The 18109-nt window shown below is 37.7% G+C and overlaps 1 protein-coding gene across 1 annotated transcript in view; it reads right to left on the reverse strand.

Moving 5' to 3' along the window:
• KCNQ5 (potassium voltage-gated channel subfamily Q member 5) overlaps positions 1-18109 on the reverse strand; it is a 579251-nt gene that overhangs the window by 67356 nt on the left and 493786 nt on the right. Inside the window, exons 8-9 of the mRNA XM_031935624.1 lie at positions 15021-15115; positions 2095-2315 (exon numbers count right to left, since the gene is read on the reverse strand). Of these exons, the coding sequence (XP_031791484.1) occupies positions 2095-2315; positions 15021-15115 (316 nt within the window). The remainder of the gene's footprint in view (positions 1-2094; positions 2316-15020; positions 15116-18109) is intronic.

Below are 18109 nucleotides of genomic sequence, written 5' to 3' on the forward strand. Positions count from 1 at the left end.
CTAGACTGTGAGAAAATGAATTTTTGTTGTATAAGGCATGGCATCTAGTACTTTGTTATAGCAGCTTGAGCAAACTAATACAAGTTCCATCTGTAGTAGAATATGTTAAACATCATTACACAGTCCATGCCTGCACTCAACGAAGACCGGTTCCCACCATTAAGACAAGTTGCTCCTTCTACCACTTGGATGGAAATCAGCTTAAGGAGAGACGTTAGATGAGTAACAGTCAGTGCAAGGGTCCCTAGAGTAGGGGCAGGGGAGAGGGCAGTGTGTGAAAGGAAGGGCTAATTTTTTTTTTTTTTTAAGGGCTATTTTTTTTTTTTTTTTTTTTTTTTTTTAAAGAAAATTCTCTATTGCTTTCTTATTACAAGAGCTTTACTTGTTCATTGTAGAAATTTTAGGAAATACAGATTAAAAAAATGAAGAAACAAAATATAACTGTGATCTCACCACTCAAAGGTAACTGTTCATACATTCTTGTAAATCTTTCCATACTTTTCTCTATAGATACATGAATTTATATAATATATATAAATGGAATGATTTATTTTTTGTTATCTTTCTGTGTCAATAATTTCTAATTTAGGGCATCATTTCTAATGTCTGATATTGTTTCATTGTATCTATTATGTCCTAGAAATAGAATTGGTAGGTGGGATGTGTCTAGACTTAGACATATGTAAAGACTTTTAATATATTTTGCCAAATTGCCCTCCAGAAAGGATGTAGCCATTTATATTCAGCAAATCTATTTTGAGTGCAACATAAAGCCCTGTCACTGGTAACTCTTGACTCAGCTGCTCAAGGGCTTTCGGCCAAAATCCTAGGAGGGGAGTGAGGAAACTAGAGGACACTGAAAAGCTGTGCCACAAGTGACTCAGATCCTGCAAGTGGCTCGATGGTGGAGTGTCCCGTGTTGGTGGCGGAGGTTTTTCCTCCCTTAGCACAGGACAGGCTGCGAAGAAGCATGGCAGGATCAGTCGTCCTGCGCCCATATGGGACCTGCAAGCTCTGCCAGGAGTAGCCACGTCAGTGCAGCCACTAGGGGTCGCCCTGAAGAGCATGGCACCCACAGGGGTGTGGAGTGAAGCGTGAAGTGGGGGCTTGTGTTGCTCACTTGAGCGTGGAAGAGATATCCCTGAGGACCTCTGAGTAAGCTGAGAGGGACCCGTGGAATGAGGTTCCAGGGATTTCACTGCAGGGAGCCTGAGATCATTGTGATTATGACCCCTGGTTGTTAATTTTATTCCTCGAGCTTTCAGGGCCTGGGAAAATACACGTTATTTTAGGGAAAGAGAAGAGAAGGACTGATAGCCTTTGCAGTTTTTATGCATTAATGGGAGATGGTATTTGATTTTGGTTCCTTGCCCAGTATAAGAGATCCCAGGGGGCCTAGTTAAAAGGAAAGCCAAGCTTATCTTAAATGAAAAATAAAATATTTTATTTTATAAACATGAAAATTATGTGGCACTCAATAAAATGTGTTGGCAAGTGAATGTCTGCACATAATATGATAAATTAAATAGGTTAACTCCTCTTGGGAGAAGAACTTGAATTTTACTTATCATTGGAAGACTTTGAAATAACTTTCAGCAGGAGCCTCTCTAAGGAAGGTAAGCAGTGGTCTGATTTGCTGGTAGATGGAGTGTGTGAGAGAGGGAAAGAGCACCTTCATTGTTGACCAGAAATGATCACCCTTCTTACTGTGTTTCAAGATATTCACAGAGCACCTGGTGGTTCCTGGGTCTTGGACCTTTGCTGGTCAGACGTCACATATACATCAGAACGACAGTCCCATTGATCTTAATGTGGCCCTTATCTGATAAATACATTTGTAGATACAAGTGAAGAATTAACAACATTTTGTTGGCTTCTTTGAAATGTAAATTTAGCTGCCAAAGTGGTTTCCAAAAGTAAACTTATGTTCTGTACATTTGCCCAAGGCAACGAATACATTTCCAATAAAATAAACAAACAATTCTTTCCCTGGGGTTGTTTTCTTCTATCTTCAAGTGGCACTATGGAGAATTAATTACTTCATAATCTCACTCACTATTGAATTAAAAATGGTTATGGAAAAACAGGGCTTACCATCTATCACTGGTTTTGGCTGAGAACTTTTGAGGCGCAGCGAGGGCCGGAAGCGGGTTCGGTCGTTGAAGCTCCAGCTCTTCTGCACTTTGGTGGGGCTGCCCTCGGCTGTGATGTCAGTGCTTGGGGACCTCCTGTCACCTACTGAGGCTTGTCGGCTCTTAATACTCTGGCCCCTGGGGCTAGCCATGCGCACTCGCTCCTTAAAACTCAGCTTCTGACTGTGGAGAACAGAGGCAAGATTATTCCATTTTAAGCAATTTCTTCCACTTTGCTTGGGTAAATAATTTGATGAAGCTCATGTGGTCATATATTTCAATAGACAAGATGTTTTCAGCATGTAGGAGCATAGCAATTATTTTTCCCTTATTTAAGATTTGAGCTTTATCTAATCTCTATATTTGCATTCGTTTGAGATCAATCTCATTCTACAGGTACATACATCCTTCTTGGATTCATTGTAGAAAGGACTGAGGTCATACAGCAGTTTGTACACAATTACACCGTAGAGAACCAAGAACTGTTTTGGAATTCACTTGAAAAACAGTTGGGTAATTTTAGCTTTAACCTCAACTTCAGAGATTAAAAAAATTATATTTTGTTTGGGAGCATATCTCTTTGTAATTTCTAGACATTTCTACAGGTAAACAGGGATGACAGTTACATATATACCTACATTTGGCATGCATTTTGTATTCCAGGCAAGATTATGATATCCATAAATTCATGCAATCTCATAGCAGTTGGTAGCACCACATACATAGTATTAAACATACAACACTTAACATTAGATTTCTTTTATGCTTACATTCATTCTTGTGAGATGAAAACCACACAAGATAGAACAGCCCCAACATATAATGAATGTGATGACTGATGAACAGAATGAGATGTTATGTTCACTAACACAATTTCCTGCTAGTTAACAGGTTATTGATTTGCTGTGGCAGCTACTGGTAAATTATATTTGTTCAGGCATTCAGTTCTCTGATGCTGGCTAAGATTGAATTGTTGTGGGCTGATAAAAGAAGCATTAACAACAATCATAAAATCCAAAGTGCATCTTCACACATTCCTAATCAAGAGATATGCTGTGATGTGCTAGGAAGGGCAGGTTGGGATTAGAGACATGGGGGCTAGGGTCCTCATCTCTAACATGGAGATAAACATAGCAACACAGCTGAGGGATTCTTATGGAAATCAGATGAACTGTAAGAAGCTTTGTGTACCCATTCTGGTTTTTTTTTTTTTCTTGTTTCCTTTATAGTGTAATTATGCCATTCATTAGAAGGTGATACTGTCATCAATGTGAGAGGCCCAAGACTCTGCAGGGCCTGAAGAAATCATGGGCAACGGGTCTGAGGGAAGTCTCTCAGAGCAGCTACTCTGAGTCATGCCGCGGCCTTTGTGGGGTATGAAAGCAGCGTTCTCATGGATAAGGCTTATTTGAGACGAAGTGGAGGCCTTGTTTTTTCCACTTACCGCAATGTCCACTGTCCCCAACTGCAGCATGCCAACAGCAAATGTGTTTAGTGGATATGTGTTTTGTAGCTAACAAGAAACAGTAACATTTATTTTTCCATGCCTAGTTGCTTAACAAACGATATTCTAAAAGGGCACCACGTTTTATGTGTGTTTACATGAAAACAAATCAAATCATGATCTGGTGGTCAGGGAGTTCTGGAAACAATAAACAAGTTGACCATGCAACTGACAGCTCCCCTCTGAAATGCAGACACAGCTAAGTCCAGCATGACTTGCTGAAGGCACATGCAAAGAACAGGCGGGGCAGTCTGGTGATGAGGTTAGGTGGGTTCAAGTGTTCTTTACGACAATCCCAACAGTGGAAGGGTTTATCTGTACTTGACACATGTGTGATTAAATGATAGATTACATTAAACAAGAGCAACAATAACATCATAAATCTGCATCTTTTAATTCTCAGGCTAGGTTTTCCATGTCATCCCAAAGCCTTCAATTATTTAAACAAATCTGTCAAAGGGATAGTGCCCAAAAATGTCTACTTTTCTCAAGCTTTTTTTTTTTTTTTAAATTGTAAAAGTTTCAAATCTCTTTTTAGTTTCAACACATCTGTTCCATAATTTAAATTTACAATGATCTAGTTCAGGAAGCATATGCTCACTTCTGCACCTTTATTTAGATTAATGAATAGCTCAAGTTGACATAGGTATCATTACAATTGGTCCTCACTATATTCGATTTTATCTATTACCTTTTCTGGAACTAACAGATGCTAATTACTATAAAAGGTTGGCTTTTGAGAAAAATTATTTTCTCAGACTTTCAAGATATATCTCTTTTCTATGCCAACTAAATAAAGAAATGGATAAGACATCATAAAAACATTTAATATGAAAAATTAAAAAAATTCAATTATTAAAAAAGTAAAAACATTCAAAATGAAAGTATTAGCATTAAATACACCACGATTTATTTATAATAAATGTATTTTAAAAATCATTCCTATAAAAATATTTTTAAAAATTGCCTCTACGAAACATTTTGATATTACCTTATGAATAAATTGGAAAGTAGGAATAATATTCTCTAAATCTTAGTACCATTTAAAACATTTAAAGTTGACAAAAATAAATTCTAAGTAACATTTCCCTTTTGTTCTTCTCAACTACATGGATATTTGCTAATGTCTTTTATTTTAAAGATTTCAGAGGATTATTTAAAAATAAACTCGGCATATTACATGCTAAATTAGAAAAAATGTAATGTTTTCACTTTCTCTTTTGACATAATTATATGAAAGTTAAGAATAAGATTCTAATCAAGAACTTTTTAACCAGGCAAAATTTTCTTTTCCAAGGCAAAGATCTGTTCTTGTGTCCTCTTACAAAAAGCTCACTTTATTATTTTTCTACTTTGTTTCCCTTTGAAAATCAACAGAGCGTCTTGATTACATGAGTATTAAGCTGATTAGGTGACTGTTACTGAAAACACACATTGAATTGATTAAAAATATAGACTCTTCACTGGTACACTGAAGTTTTCATTATTTTCCTGGTTTTTTGGGTGACATCTATGAATATGATTTTTGAAGAAGATTTATGTAACAGTACTTTTAGGAAGAATGCCAAGGATTATCCCCAGGAGACTAACAAGGAGATCTTGCTTTGCAGAAAGTAACAAAAAATTGCTGTGGTCACTGATTGGAGCATCTCTCTTAGTGTACAGCCCCACATTTACAGTTGAGGACCATGCTCAGCAGAGCCTGCACTGTCACCCTGCAAGAGAGAATTCTCCCGTCTCTGGGAATCAGATGTACAGGTTATTCAAATGGCCTAGCATGCAGTCTACTACCAGCTGTTCCCTGCCAGGGAACTGTGTGGCATCATCATAACCCCACAGTAATCCTCTGGGACTTAGAAGGCTGTAGTTATTGTTATACTTAATTAGGGTTTTAGCCCTTCATGGGATAAGCATTCTACAAATTCTCGCCTCAGGCACAATATGGCAACTGAGCCATAACAATTCAGTGCGTGCAGCAGCTCAGCAGTTGTCCAACCACAAGGAGGCGCCAAAGGGCTGACTGCCAGTTCTACGCGGGACGCCGACTATTTGTCCCAGCGGTGGAGAGTATCAAAGCAGGCAACAGGCAACAAGGAAAATTACAAGCGGGTTGAAAATCTCATTCAAGAAGTCCCTAGAACGAGTGAGTCTCTGAACAGGGCTCAGGTGGGGTGGCGGTGTAACCTGGTCATGCACCTGAGGTTAGTTGGCATTCTCAAATCTCATGTCAATAGCCCGGATGCTGGGTACCTCTGCTTCCGTGAGGTGTACATTCTGAAGAGCTTCTGCTTATTACTACAGAACTTACTAGGAGTGAGGGAAATAGAGCAGCACATTACTAAGCATTTCACGAATAGGAAAGTGCTTAGGGATTCTTTCTTTTATAAAAACAAAGCCATTTGGCTTTATTATTTTTAATATAAAAGTACACAGACTAAGCAGAGAGTACTATGTTGCTTAATTGTGCTGCTTGAAAGATATCCAGTGATCTTAACGGTTAGGTTGATAAATTGAATTTGAACTAGGCATTACATACAAATGATGATAGTCTCTGTGTTAGCATGTAAGAATACATTCTTTAGAATATAGCTACCCCTGTAATAGATATCAATAAAACATAGTATACATGATTGAGTAATAACATATTTTAGAACTTCAAAGAATAAATATTTACAGAAATCGATAAATTCATAACATTAATTGTTGAAATTTAAAAACATAAGTTCTTGGTTTGTGTGAAACATCTGCATTTATAGTTGATGTAGGTAACCAATTGTCAGAAAGAATATATGTTCAACAAAACAGAAGAAAAGATTCTAGATTGCTGGTTTGTAAGAAAGAAAGAAAAGAACGTTTCTTATTTTAAGTCCTATGATGTGTTGTTAGAAGACTAAATCCATTTCCTCTATCAATAAATGTGAACAGAAGGAGAGACCATTTTGGAAAGATTGTTTTTGAAACAATGGAACATTTTGCCAATAAGGATACAAGTTGACTATGTTGGAAAAAAAACAAAGTCTAGTCTTACTGAGTTTAGTTTAACAACACATGCAGATCATTCATTGCACACAGAAGAAAGAAAATTGAAATAATGGAAAATAAATGCAGAAGAAATATAAGAGCACACAGTCTTCCACCAGGGTTCTAGAGTTCTCTCCAAGAGCCACACACAGCCTCAGAACCCACCCCCAAAAGCCAACCACACAAGAGTGGTTCAGGAAAAGCACTCAGTGGCTCACAGCACAAGAGTGTAATGTCATACAAAAATATCATTTGTGCCTTAACGTTTAAGACATGCATCTTTACAACAGTCTCACAGTTGAGACTTTACCTGGTAAAGCAACTTTTGTTAACTGTCTAAGAAATCTGAAAGGGTTCTAGTAATGCTTTTAAAATTGCCATTAAGGAAGCTTAAGTATCAAGCAGGCATATAGGCAACCATTGTTGATTAAGAAGACAGAGTAACTAGAGGCAGCAAGATGTATAGATAATCTCGAAACCTCAGATAGTATAATCTGTTTTTGTAGCAATAAAACTTAGATAGATAGAAGGAAAAGCCTTTTTGTATCAAAGTGATGACTAACCAACTACTATTTGATAATCTGGTCAAGGAGGAAGGGAGAACAACATAAAACCTCAAGGTGAGAATATTGGCTTATTCTGGCCCGATGGGTCCACAGGTAAATTCAGTTCTCTGAAAAATGACAATTTATGTCTAAACAGAAAAAAAACCTATCCCGTTTAAAAAAACAACTTTTCCAACTAATTTTTTAATAGAATGAAATCAATAAACACATTTACCACCACATATATGAGATTAGTACTGTTTTAGTGGGAATTCAGAGGAAAAGAAATGAGTGATTAAATGATGCTAAAGAAGTATTTTATGATTGGAGTAGAGGAAAAAACAGCAGGTTCAGTTGAGACTAACAGTAATTTGTACCTGACTGTACCAAAGAGAACCGATGAAACAGTATTTTCACTATTGCTCAGTTGAGCTATATTTAAAAAACTCTTCTTCAGAATGATGGCCTGCATTTTTTTTTAAAATTTTTTATTTTGAGATGGAGTCTTGCTCTGTCGTCCAGGCTGGAGTGCAGTGGTGTGATCTCAGCTCACTGAAACTTCTGCCTCCCAGGTTCAAGTGATTCTCCTACCTCAGCTTCCCAAGTAGCTGGGACTATAGACATACAGTACCACGCCCAACTAATTTTTGCATTTAAAAAATAGAGACAGGGTTTCACAACATGTTGGCCAGGCTGGTCTCGAACTCCTGACCTCAGGTGATCCACTCTCCTTGGCCTTCCAAAGTGCTGGGATTCTATATAGGCGTGAGCTACTGTGCCTGGCCATTGTGTTTCTGAAGAAAATTTTTGGATCTGTCACAAACAACGTGACATTTTTCCTTAGCCCAAGACATCGTAGGCAAATTTTGTTTAAACATACCCTAACGTCAGTTAGGTTAGTGTAGAAAAACAAAATCCCTTTTTAACAAGAACATTCCAAAGCCAGGAATATAGTTAACTAAGGGTTCTATAAATGTGTTTGACATCTTAATCAATTTTGCAGAAAGAAAAGCCTCTCTGTGTATGGCCCAGTCTACAGTCAAGGTGAGAGTGTCAGGCACCCAGAGGCGGATGTTGGCTGCTGTGTTGAACTCATCTACATTTGGGTTACTCTCAGTTTGTAACACAAAGAAAACCCCATGAGGAAGGACTTAGGAGATTCTAAGCTCTGAGCTAAAAGATGAAAACGTTAGCTCCTGCTTGAGCCAAAGCTTGTCTACTCTGCCTATCTGAACCACCATCAATAACTCAGTGGTCCCAAAGGCAGTAAATGACTCTGCAGTTGGATGGTGTCAATTAGTTCAAATTTCCTTTGAAATGGGGTCAAACATTAATTAACAATACTCTGGACCCAGATCTACTCTTCTCTAAGGAAGAATTCTCATTATAAATGCATTTTACTTTGTGCATATTTTGCTTGGGTAAAGACAACTTTGTTACTTTCTAAGACAGTACTGTTGCTATTGTTATTACAATAGCCTTTCTGCATTCATTATGCAGGATTATAAATTCTGTGTATGGAGCACAACAAGGTGAAAGTTTACATAATATTAAATGGGACTTTAACTTACTTTCCTCAGATTATTGCAATGTTTTTAATTTTTTATTTCTCTTTTAATATTTCTCCTCTCTTCCAATTTTTTGTTGGTGTTTTATCTCTTCCCACAAACTACTTGAAGTCAGGGCCATTTTATTACTCTATCCAAGAATTATTTCTTGAGCACATTCTGTCATAGCTTTACACAGGGTGGTATGACAGCTAGTTGGAAGATAAGAGACCTAAGTGTATGAAATATAAGACATTAAGTAAGGAATCTAACTTAAGTAATAGTACAGGACTTATTTCAAGGTTGTTTTTGCCAAATGTTCAATGACCACAGAGAAGCAAGAAATTTCCGTGTGTGATTCTCTAAGTCATCAACCGACTTCAGTGGTTTTGTACATATTTAAACCTAGGGGTGAGTTTTCTGTGACAACCTCAGTCTGCTGTATGCAGAGAGTAAATGTTGTAGGTATATGCGAACATCATAAATGTGGAAAATTTGGTTGGTAGTTTTTTTGAATTGTGACAAATGAGTAGGAAGCTCGTTTTTGGACTGGTGAGCAGAAGCTCAAAAGTGACACTTTAATTTTGTCTTTGTTTTCTGCTATGCTAACATTGAAAAACAGTACAATATCATTGTATCCTCACTGAGAATTTCCATAGAGTTTACACTTGTTCAAGCACCTCCATGTCATTTACAAACTTCTCTTTTAGTTGTTAACAGCTCCGTTTCGGAGGATGAAACTAAGATGGGTGATTGCACTCTCAGGAAGCTCTGGAATTTGTATTAAAGATGATCTCTGTCCTTTGGATTTGGGGGCAGGTGACCCTTTGAGATAATTAGTAAATGGATAGCTCCTGAGACAATGAAAGCTTTAAAATTATCACCAAAGCAGCTATAAGCTAGCTTAAAATGGCTATGATTTATTTTGTGTAACTTTTTTCAAGTAAAATTGTCACAACAGAAGGATGGTGAGCTCTGTATAGAATCTAGAAAATGGACTAAAGGTCTAGAATTGGTCAGCTTGTCTGTCCCAGTGTCTAGGCAAAGACTATTCTGAATCTAGTGACTAGAACCTCTCTTTGGTCAAAAACATTTCTTAGGTGGGGAAGAACTACTTTTTTTTTCTGGAAATATCACCAAGGAATATCCAATGCCCTTGGCTCTAACTCTATGCTACCAAATAAGACAAGGGACTTTAATGCCATCCCTTGGGTAGGTTACCTACGCAGAACATGTGCCTGATGTTGTATATCCTATTGTACCTATCTCCCATCGTAGACGAATGCATTTATGTTTTGATTTGTGTGTCTTTACATATAAACATAATGCAAAAATGGATAGTCCAGAGCCTTAACACACCAAGTGAACTTTCAAAACTGGCTTTGGTATTGCATGGATATATTATGATTAATGTAATTATTATAATAGTACAAAGCTAAAAGAACAATCCCTGGGCCCACACTGGCTTCCACTTAGGGACCAACTCTGGGTAGGTGGATGCCTTCTTTTCTTTACGGAAACAAAGTGACAATGATAGGAAAAAAAATGTATCCCTTCTTGCTTTCCAGGCACCTGGGATTCTCCTTGCTGGTTCTGCCTCTGACACTCTTCACATCATTAATGCTGGGTTCCACCTGGCTCTGTTTTTCAGGGCTTTGCTCTCAAATGTAGTTACTTCCTGGTACTCATTAACACAGATCAAGAAATTTTTCTTTCACCTCCTATTCCCTCTAGGTTTAGTTCTCTGCTGCAATCTGATGGAGCATTCCATCTAAGTCACGGGAAACTGATCGTAAATAATTTGGGGAATTTTTGGGAGGGCTGTCTTCTTCCTAAAAGATGGGGGTGGGGCTCTTTTTGAGTCACTTGAGTAGACCGCAGCACTCAGTGGGCTGGAGATCTTGAGCTGTCACAGCAAGATGGTTTCATCTTATCAAAAAAATGACGATATGTATGTATGTATGTATGTGTATATATATATATATCTCACTCCAAAAGAAGCACCCTAGTGAAGGGGAGTGTATCCTAGACTGCTGCCTGGACTTATAACATTCAGAAAAAAATTCATTTCCTTCATTCTCTAGATTACCATATTTGAATACTTTGATAATACTTCTGTCTGGGAAAATGACAGCAAGGACTAATCCAAGATCAATTTCCCTCCTCCCCCACTCCAAATGGTCTATGCCCTACAGATTTTGAAAAAGCAGGGAGTGAGTTAGGGAAAGACACTTTGATAATAAGGGGGGAAATCAATAAAATAGCAACCTTTGCAGGCAATCTTGTGAAAGGTCACTTTTAATCATCTTGTATTTGTTGATCGATTTTATTCACATGAGACACATTTAAAACATCTGGTAGGTATCAGATTTATAAACAAACATGTAGCAAAAGAGAAGTCACAAACCTGCTTGATGCTTCCCCTTGTTCTTTCCTTCAGGTGCGTGCAGGCAGAAGAGAAATGATGATAAACCAGTGAATATATTTATAACACTTGATAATGGCCAAATTGGAGATTGGGGAATCAAGTACCTTAAGTAGCTCTTTTCATGCAAGATCCACAAAAGCAATGTTCTTTATAATAAATGTACTCAACTTGCTAACATATGTTCTTTATGATACAGACCTGAGCTAGCACATTTACTTGGCGAAGTCAAGACTGCCCACATAGAACCAAAAACAATAAACTTTTCAGTAGCCAAAGCTATCCATGGCTAAGAAAAAGTGGTTCTGATCTAACCAGCATTAGCAGGGGCTCTTAGAATGTTGCTAGTTACGACATAACTGCTCTCTGTGCTTCTGGCAGACTTAGGTTTCTAAATCTACATTCATCAACGAATTGTATCTCAGTCACTTGCTGAGGCAGACTTTTTTTTTTTGTATTGTATAAAATCTAAATTTCCTTGGATTAAATAAGGTACATAGAATATTTATCAAAACTCTTTTAGCCTATACTGTTGGGTGGCATTTATAATAACTCACTTTAGCAAATTTAGGTCCAAGCACCACAGTGTAGGGTCTGTACTCTTTGCAAATGAGCTGTGTGCCTTTGGGCAGGCACCTCATTTGCTTGCCGGTTTTGGTTTTCTTATGAGTAAATCAAAGGCTTTGGGTTAGATAACCTCCAAATCCTCACTTCTTAAGGTACCACAAAGTGTTCTTGGAGCTTGATAATTCCCCATAGCCTCATAAAATATCTGACTCATTCCCTAAATAGCATATTTACCTGTGTTTTGCCCTTTGCATAGGCTTCACTCTCTTTGAGGAGAAAATCAAGGAAAGCACTTACTTCTATACACCCTTCTGTTATTAAAACAAAACTTTGAAATAGAACTGCTAAGACCTCTAAAGTGTATGTAAGAGACAAACCAGACCTGAAAAGAGAGAGTAAGGAACTGCTGGTTGTATTCCTGGCGGGTTTGAGTGTCCCTCCTCCCATTCATCTCTGCCCTGCACAGCTGGTGTTTTTTAATGATAACAATAACATTGATGAGGATGATGATATTGTTCATAAATTGATCTTCTCCCTGGCCACCTGTTTGAAATTATAGCCTCTGGTGCTCCCTAAATTCCTTCTTTTACTTTTCTCCTTAGCACTTAATGCCATCTAACATATCCTATATTTATTTATTTATTTATATTGTCTATCCCAGCATCCCTTGAATACAAACTTCCCAGGGCCAGAGATTCTAACTTTTTGTTTTTTACTCCAACTGCTGTATTCTCAGTGCCTAGAACTGTGCCTTGCACATCATAGATGCTCAATGAGTAATTGTTGAATGCATACATGACTGAATAAATGATCTTTCCCATCAGAAGTTCTTAGGCTGAATGCTAAAGGAAAATACACAATGTAAATAAAATAGCAATCGTGGTCTGTTTCTTACTACAACACTCTCCATTCGGTAAGCCACTTAAATGTAAAAAGATCCCTCTAAGTCACTGAAATTTATTGTCACTTGATTAAAGCAAGTTTGCTTTGTAAAGCGAAAGTTTGAACTTAGCTTCAGGGACTCTGTTAATACATTAAAATTGTAGGCAACGTATTGATTTTCTTGTGCATTGAATATCTTTCTTGGGAAAGACCCCATAATTTCCATCATATTCTCACTGGTTTAACAAAAAACAACAAAGATTAAGAACCTCTGCAATTTGAAGCAATGAAGCATTACTGGAGGGAGAGATGTTAGGACATCCAGTTTCCCATGAACTTTACCAGTGACTGCTGTGTCATTCTGGACAAATAACTGTTCTTCACTCAATGGAGCGGAGCCCCATGGTTCATGAGGTTGCAGGAAAAGGAAAGTGAGGGGAAGATTGACAGGCACAGTGGGATATAATGAACACAGGTGTTTGCATAAATCCTCCTCCACCTCCACCCCCACTTAAGACAGGGAAAATATCAGAGGAATAGAAAGAACTTATGTGAATAAAATAATAGTTGATTTACTGGGGGAATCTGACTCATTATTAAACAGTTTTTCCAGGCTTCAGAATGGCTTTTAATCCAAAAACTGCAATAAGTGGGAAGCCAAATAATCACATATGATAATAGACCACTCTCCTCTGTCACTTGAGAATTCTCTATTGGTTTTGCTACTCAGATTCCCTTTTTACATTTACCTAGCAAACTTCATGAAGACAAGAAATACAATTTCTATATAATTCTTGTTTTTGGTTCATACTCCCAAGGAATAAATGGCACAGGAATTAGGTTCTATTTTTGGTTTTTTAATATCAAAATGTTGAAAGGGTCTTAAACTCAATAAAAAGTTCAACGAAACTTCAAGATCTAAATGAAAAGAGGATTTTAATCCACGCATGCATTCAACAGCATCCATGCTTCTATCCATGCTAAGGTTCCATCCTCTCTAAAATCCCTGGATTACTATGAATATCTCTGTCCCAGGTGCTGACAAGAATTTTAGACACCACCCACCAGGAGGCATGTCCCATTAGAGCTTACGAATCATCTTGCCCAACTCTTGTCCTTCTCTTTGTGGGTGGGAAAACTGAGGCCAAGGGCAGAACAGGGAAGTAATGTAGTTAATGATGGATCTGGTGCCTCCCAATGGTACGCATTCTGCTGCATCGCAAACCTCCATGAAGATGGCACTGCCAGGGAATGTCATGGAGGTTTCCTCAGCTGATATCCCCCCAGATCAGTAAGAACAGGTGGTTTTTTTTCTGAGTCACAGTAGTTAGGTGTCCTGAATCCCATGAAGCCACTAGGATTAAGGTTTTGTTGGGCTATGAAGAAAAACAGCCAGTGCTCTCAAATGCTAAGTCAGATGAGGAATTTAATAACTTTTGAACAACCTGAGGAACAGACAATGCTAATCAAGCTGAGTGACTCACAGAAAGCCTTTCTCATGACTTACAACTTTGGCATTTCAATGAGGGCTTCTTTAATTAGGTGGTGAATACGATTTAACATTTTCTGTGATAGTTGAACTGGAGTCCAGGGTTCCAAGTCTCCAAGACTAAGGCCTTTTTTCTTTTCTTTTCTTTTTTCTTTAAATTACAGGTCTCTGTGGTAATCATTAGGACTGTTCATAATGTCCTTGGTTCTTGCCTCCTTCTTAGGCACATGGTAAAATTGTACTTCCCCATTTTCTTTGAGTTTAGGCATGGCTGGGTGATTTACTTTGGCCAATGAAATGTGAAGAAAAGGAATCTTACTTTAAAATTGTGAATGCTAATTCCAAATTTTAACCTGCTGGGTCCCATTGCCTCATTGTAAACTATAATCCTATCAGGACTCCTATTTTTCTCTTCTTTTGTCACTGACATGAGTTTGATCTGCAAGTGAAAGCTTGAGGACCATCCATAGGGGATCCAGATGAGAAATGGCTTTGAGAGATTTAAACATACAAAGATGATTACTCTCTAAGCACTCATCTCTTGGGGTCAGACGATGGGTGCAAAATAAATAATCCTTGTTTTTCAAGAACTGTGGTGCTTACCTTTAGGATGCTGGTGGGTTTTATGAAATGAGACATTAGAAAATAAGCATGAAATAGTAGAAATAAATCTCTATAAAAGTTTACATTCTTTCAGTCTTTAACCCCAATCTGTGGATTGTGAGCAATGATACTGATTCCATTTAGTTTTGTGCCAGAATTGCTGCTAAATAGGTTTGAATCTCTCTAGGAGCAACAGAGAATAAGACAAGCCAAACATTAACACCTTTTTTGTGTGTGTGGGTATGGTTTGTTTAACAGACTTGAAAAGACTCAACTACAGTGGCAGCTGTCCCACTGATACCTACTTGGTAGGGCTGCAGGTGTGCAAGGCCTTCAAGTGTGGCTTCCAGGTTGCAATGGAAATAGATTTCTCATCAGCTGCGTAACTACGCCAAACACACTGCATGTGGCATAGATGGGGACATGAAAAAGAAAAAAGAGAGCAGGAGATAGAATAAAATAAAAAGAGAAATGATTAAGTTACTACACATTAAGATCTTTTGCCTCTCATACTTAGCCCTGATAAATACCCAAAGGAGGAAGAAGGCTACTTTGGCATTTTCAGCTGACTGTTAAACATATTGCACTACATCAGAACTGCTTTTATTTTATTTTATATTTTATTTTATTATTTATTTATTTTGAGATGGACTCTCACTCTGTTGCCCAGGCTGAAGTGCAGTGGTGCAATCTCAGTTCATTGCAATCTCTGCCTCCTGGGTTCAAGCGATTCTTGTGCCTCAGCCTCTAGAGTAGCTGGGACTACAGGTGCCCACCACCATGCCTGGCTGATTTCCTTTTTTTTAATTTTTGTATTTTTAGTAGAGATGGAGTTTCACCATGCTGGCCAGGCTGGTCTCAAATTCCTGACCTCAAGTGATCCGCCCGCCTTGGCCTCCCAAAGTGCTGGGATTACAGGTATGAACCACTGCGCCTGGACAGAACTGCTTTTCAAAACAACAAACCAAGAAGCAAAAGGCCCCAAAAGTGTAATATAATGTAATTTTTGAATTGGTAAGGGAAAGATACTATATTATCCAAAACAAAAAGTGATGATTGACTGGCTAAATGCTAATATCCAAGATAGTAGTTAGGTAAGCAACTTGAGCCTGAACATACATTCCAGAGATTGATCTTTAATCAATATTTGATAAGGGAGAAGCAAAGGACTAATGAAAATCCACTATGCAACTAGTAAGCTAACTAGTTAACTAATGAACACCAGGGTATGCTAATGATTTAGTTAATGAAATCCTTGAGCTATGCAATACTTCTAATGCTAAAAATGAAATAGTGATAACAAGAAGCAGAACTAAAACAAGACAGGGAAAATGTACTCTAGGTGTATAGCTGGAAAACACCTAAGGATTTATGCCATGATCTAAGAATATGTTTGTAGCTCTTTGACGTAAAACGTAAACTCTGTCCATTTCATGTAATTATACCTGGCATACATAAGACAAAGTATTTTTATGGGATCCTCACAATCAAAGTATGAATTAAGATTCCTGTTTTGTAGGTGAGGAAAAAAGGGCTCAAATGAGGAGGTTTATACAAGGTTGGTGGAGTTGAGACAGTATCTCAAATTGCCTGGCTCTTGGTCATAGAATCCCTCCATGGAGACTTGCTGACTGCTTGAAGACTGTTGTTGGAAAAGCTTCCATCTGAACCACTCATTTGAGAGACTGCCTGACCTGACTTTCCCATATGGATTTTGGTAAATTTCTTTCTTTGTAATGAGCCTGCAAACATCTCTAATGGCCAGGTATTTACTCCAGTCTCCTCAGAGAAAACTTTTTTATTATAGTAGATTAATCAAAACATTCTATTTTACGTGACAAACCTATTTATTTATTATTTATTTATTTGAGACAGGGTCTCCTTGTGTCCCCCAGGCTGGAGTGCAGTGGCACCATCTTGGCTCTCTACCATCTCTGCCTTCTGGGTTAAAGCGATGCTCGTGCCTTAGCCTCCTGAGTAGCTGGGACTATGGGCACGCACCACCACACCCAGCTAATTTTTGTATTTTTAGTAGAGACAGGGTTTCACCATGTTGGCCAGGCTGATCTTGAACTCCTGACCTCAAGTGATCTGCTGCCTCGGCCTCCCAAAGTACTGGGATTACAGGCGTGAGCCACCATGTCTGGTGGACCAATTCATTTAAATGGGCCATATCCCTACTATATAACCATCAGTCATGATTGTGAAATCTACAACGAATAAAATGTGATATAACAATATTCCTTTCCCTGAGAATATCATTGAAAAAAATGTATGCTGAATAAAAGTTAAAAATGGACACAACTACTTGGGAAAACTGGAAGCTTCTATGAAAGCTGAACATTTATGTATACTATGATACAACTACACACTCCTAGATATATTTTCAACATATATGCTTATATATGTTCATTAAAAGATATGCACTATATGTTGGTTTCTAATAAACTAAAGCTGGAAATTCCCAAATACCCAGCAACAGTAGAATAAACAGAATATTTGTGATACATTTACATAGTACAATATTACATGGCAATAGTACATATAACTACACTCAACAATATGGATGAACTTCATGTGAATAATGTTGAGTGAGAAAAAGAAGACACCAAGGAGTACATTTCCATAACGTACAAATACCAGGTAAAACTATTCTATGCTGTTAGAAGGTAGCACAGTGTTTATCCTTATGGGATAGTGATTCTGAAGGGGTACACAGGAAGTCATGCTCTGTTTATTTGAGTGCTGGTTCTGCAGGTGTGCTCAATTCTCCTATGATATGTGCTCTTTTCTGAATGCACATTGTACTTCAATGAAATTTCAGAAAGTGATATAAAAACACTAGAAAAATACAGTAGTAGAACTTGAGGGACTTTTTCATATTTTTAAGGAAGGTTTAAATGAGCCTTCTTACATGGCTCATGCTGATTTAATCTACAAATCTATGGAGATTTGTGCTAAGTATCTTGACATTGTATATAAAGCAACTATTGTTGCATCATCTTGAAATGTTAATTTTTGCAAATATTATACACACACAATTTATAGAGTGATCTAGAATAATTAAGGAAAACACATGGATTTATCATTGCAGCTTCTTCTGTAGTAGTGATGCCCAGAGATCCTCTAATGCTGTGATGATACAGAAGGCTGCTTTAATTAAACAATTTCCATAGAAGACATCACATATATATATGAGTTCTGATACATTGAAAGCAAGACTCCTGTAGAACTAGAAACATACAGCAGGTCTGTACATTATTAGATACCAGTGAAAAAATCCAAAACAACAGAACAACAAAAGAATGGGACCGAGGCATTGCCTGTGAATGTTATAAAGAACTGGGGGCAAAAGAGGCCGCTCTGAGAAAATTAAAGATTTTTTTTTTTTTTT

The sequence above is a fragment of the Piliocolobus tephrosceles genome, chromosome 5 (assembly GCF_002776525.5).
Source record: "Piliocolobus tephrosceles isolate RC106 chromosome 5, ASM277652v3, whole genome shotgun sequence".
Taxonomy (NCBI): Eukaryota; Metazoa; Chordata; class Mammalia; order Primates; family Cercopithecidae; genus Piliocolobus; species Piliocolobus tephrosceles.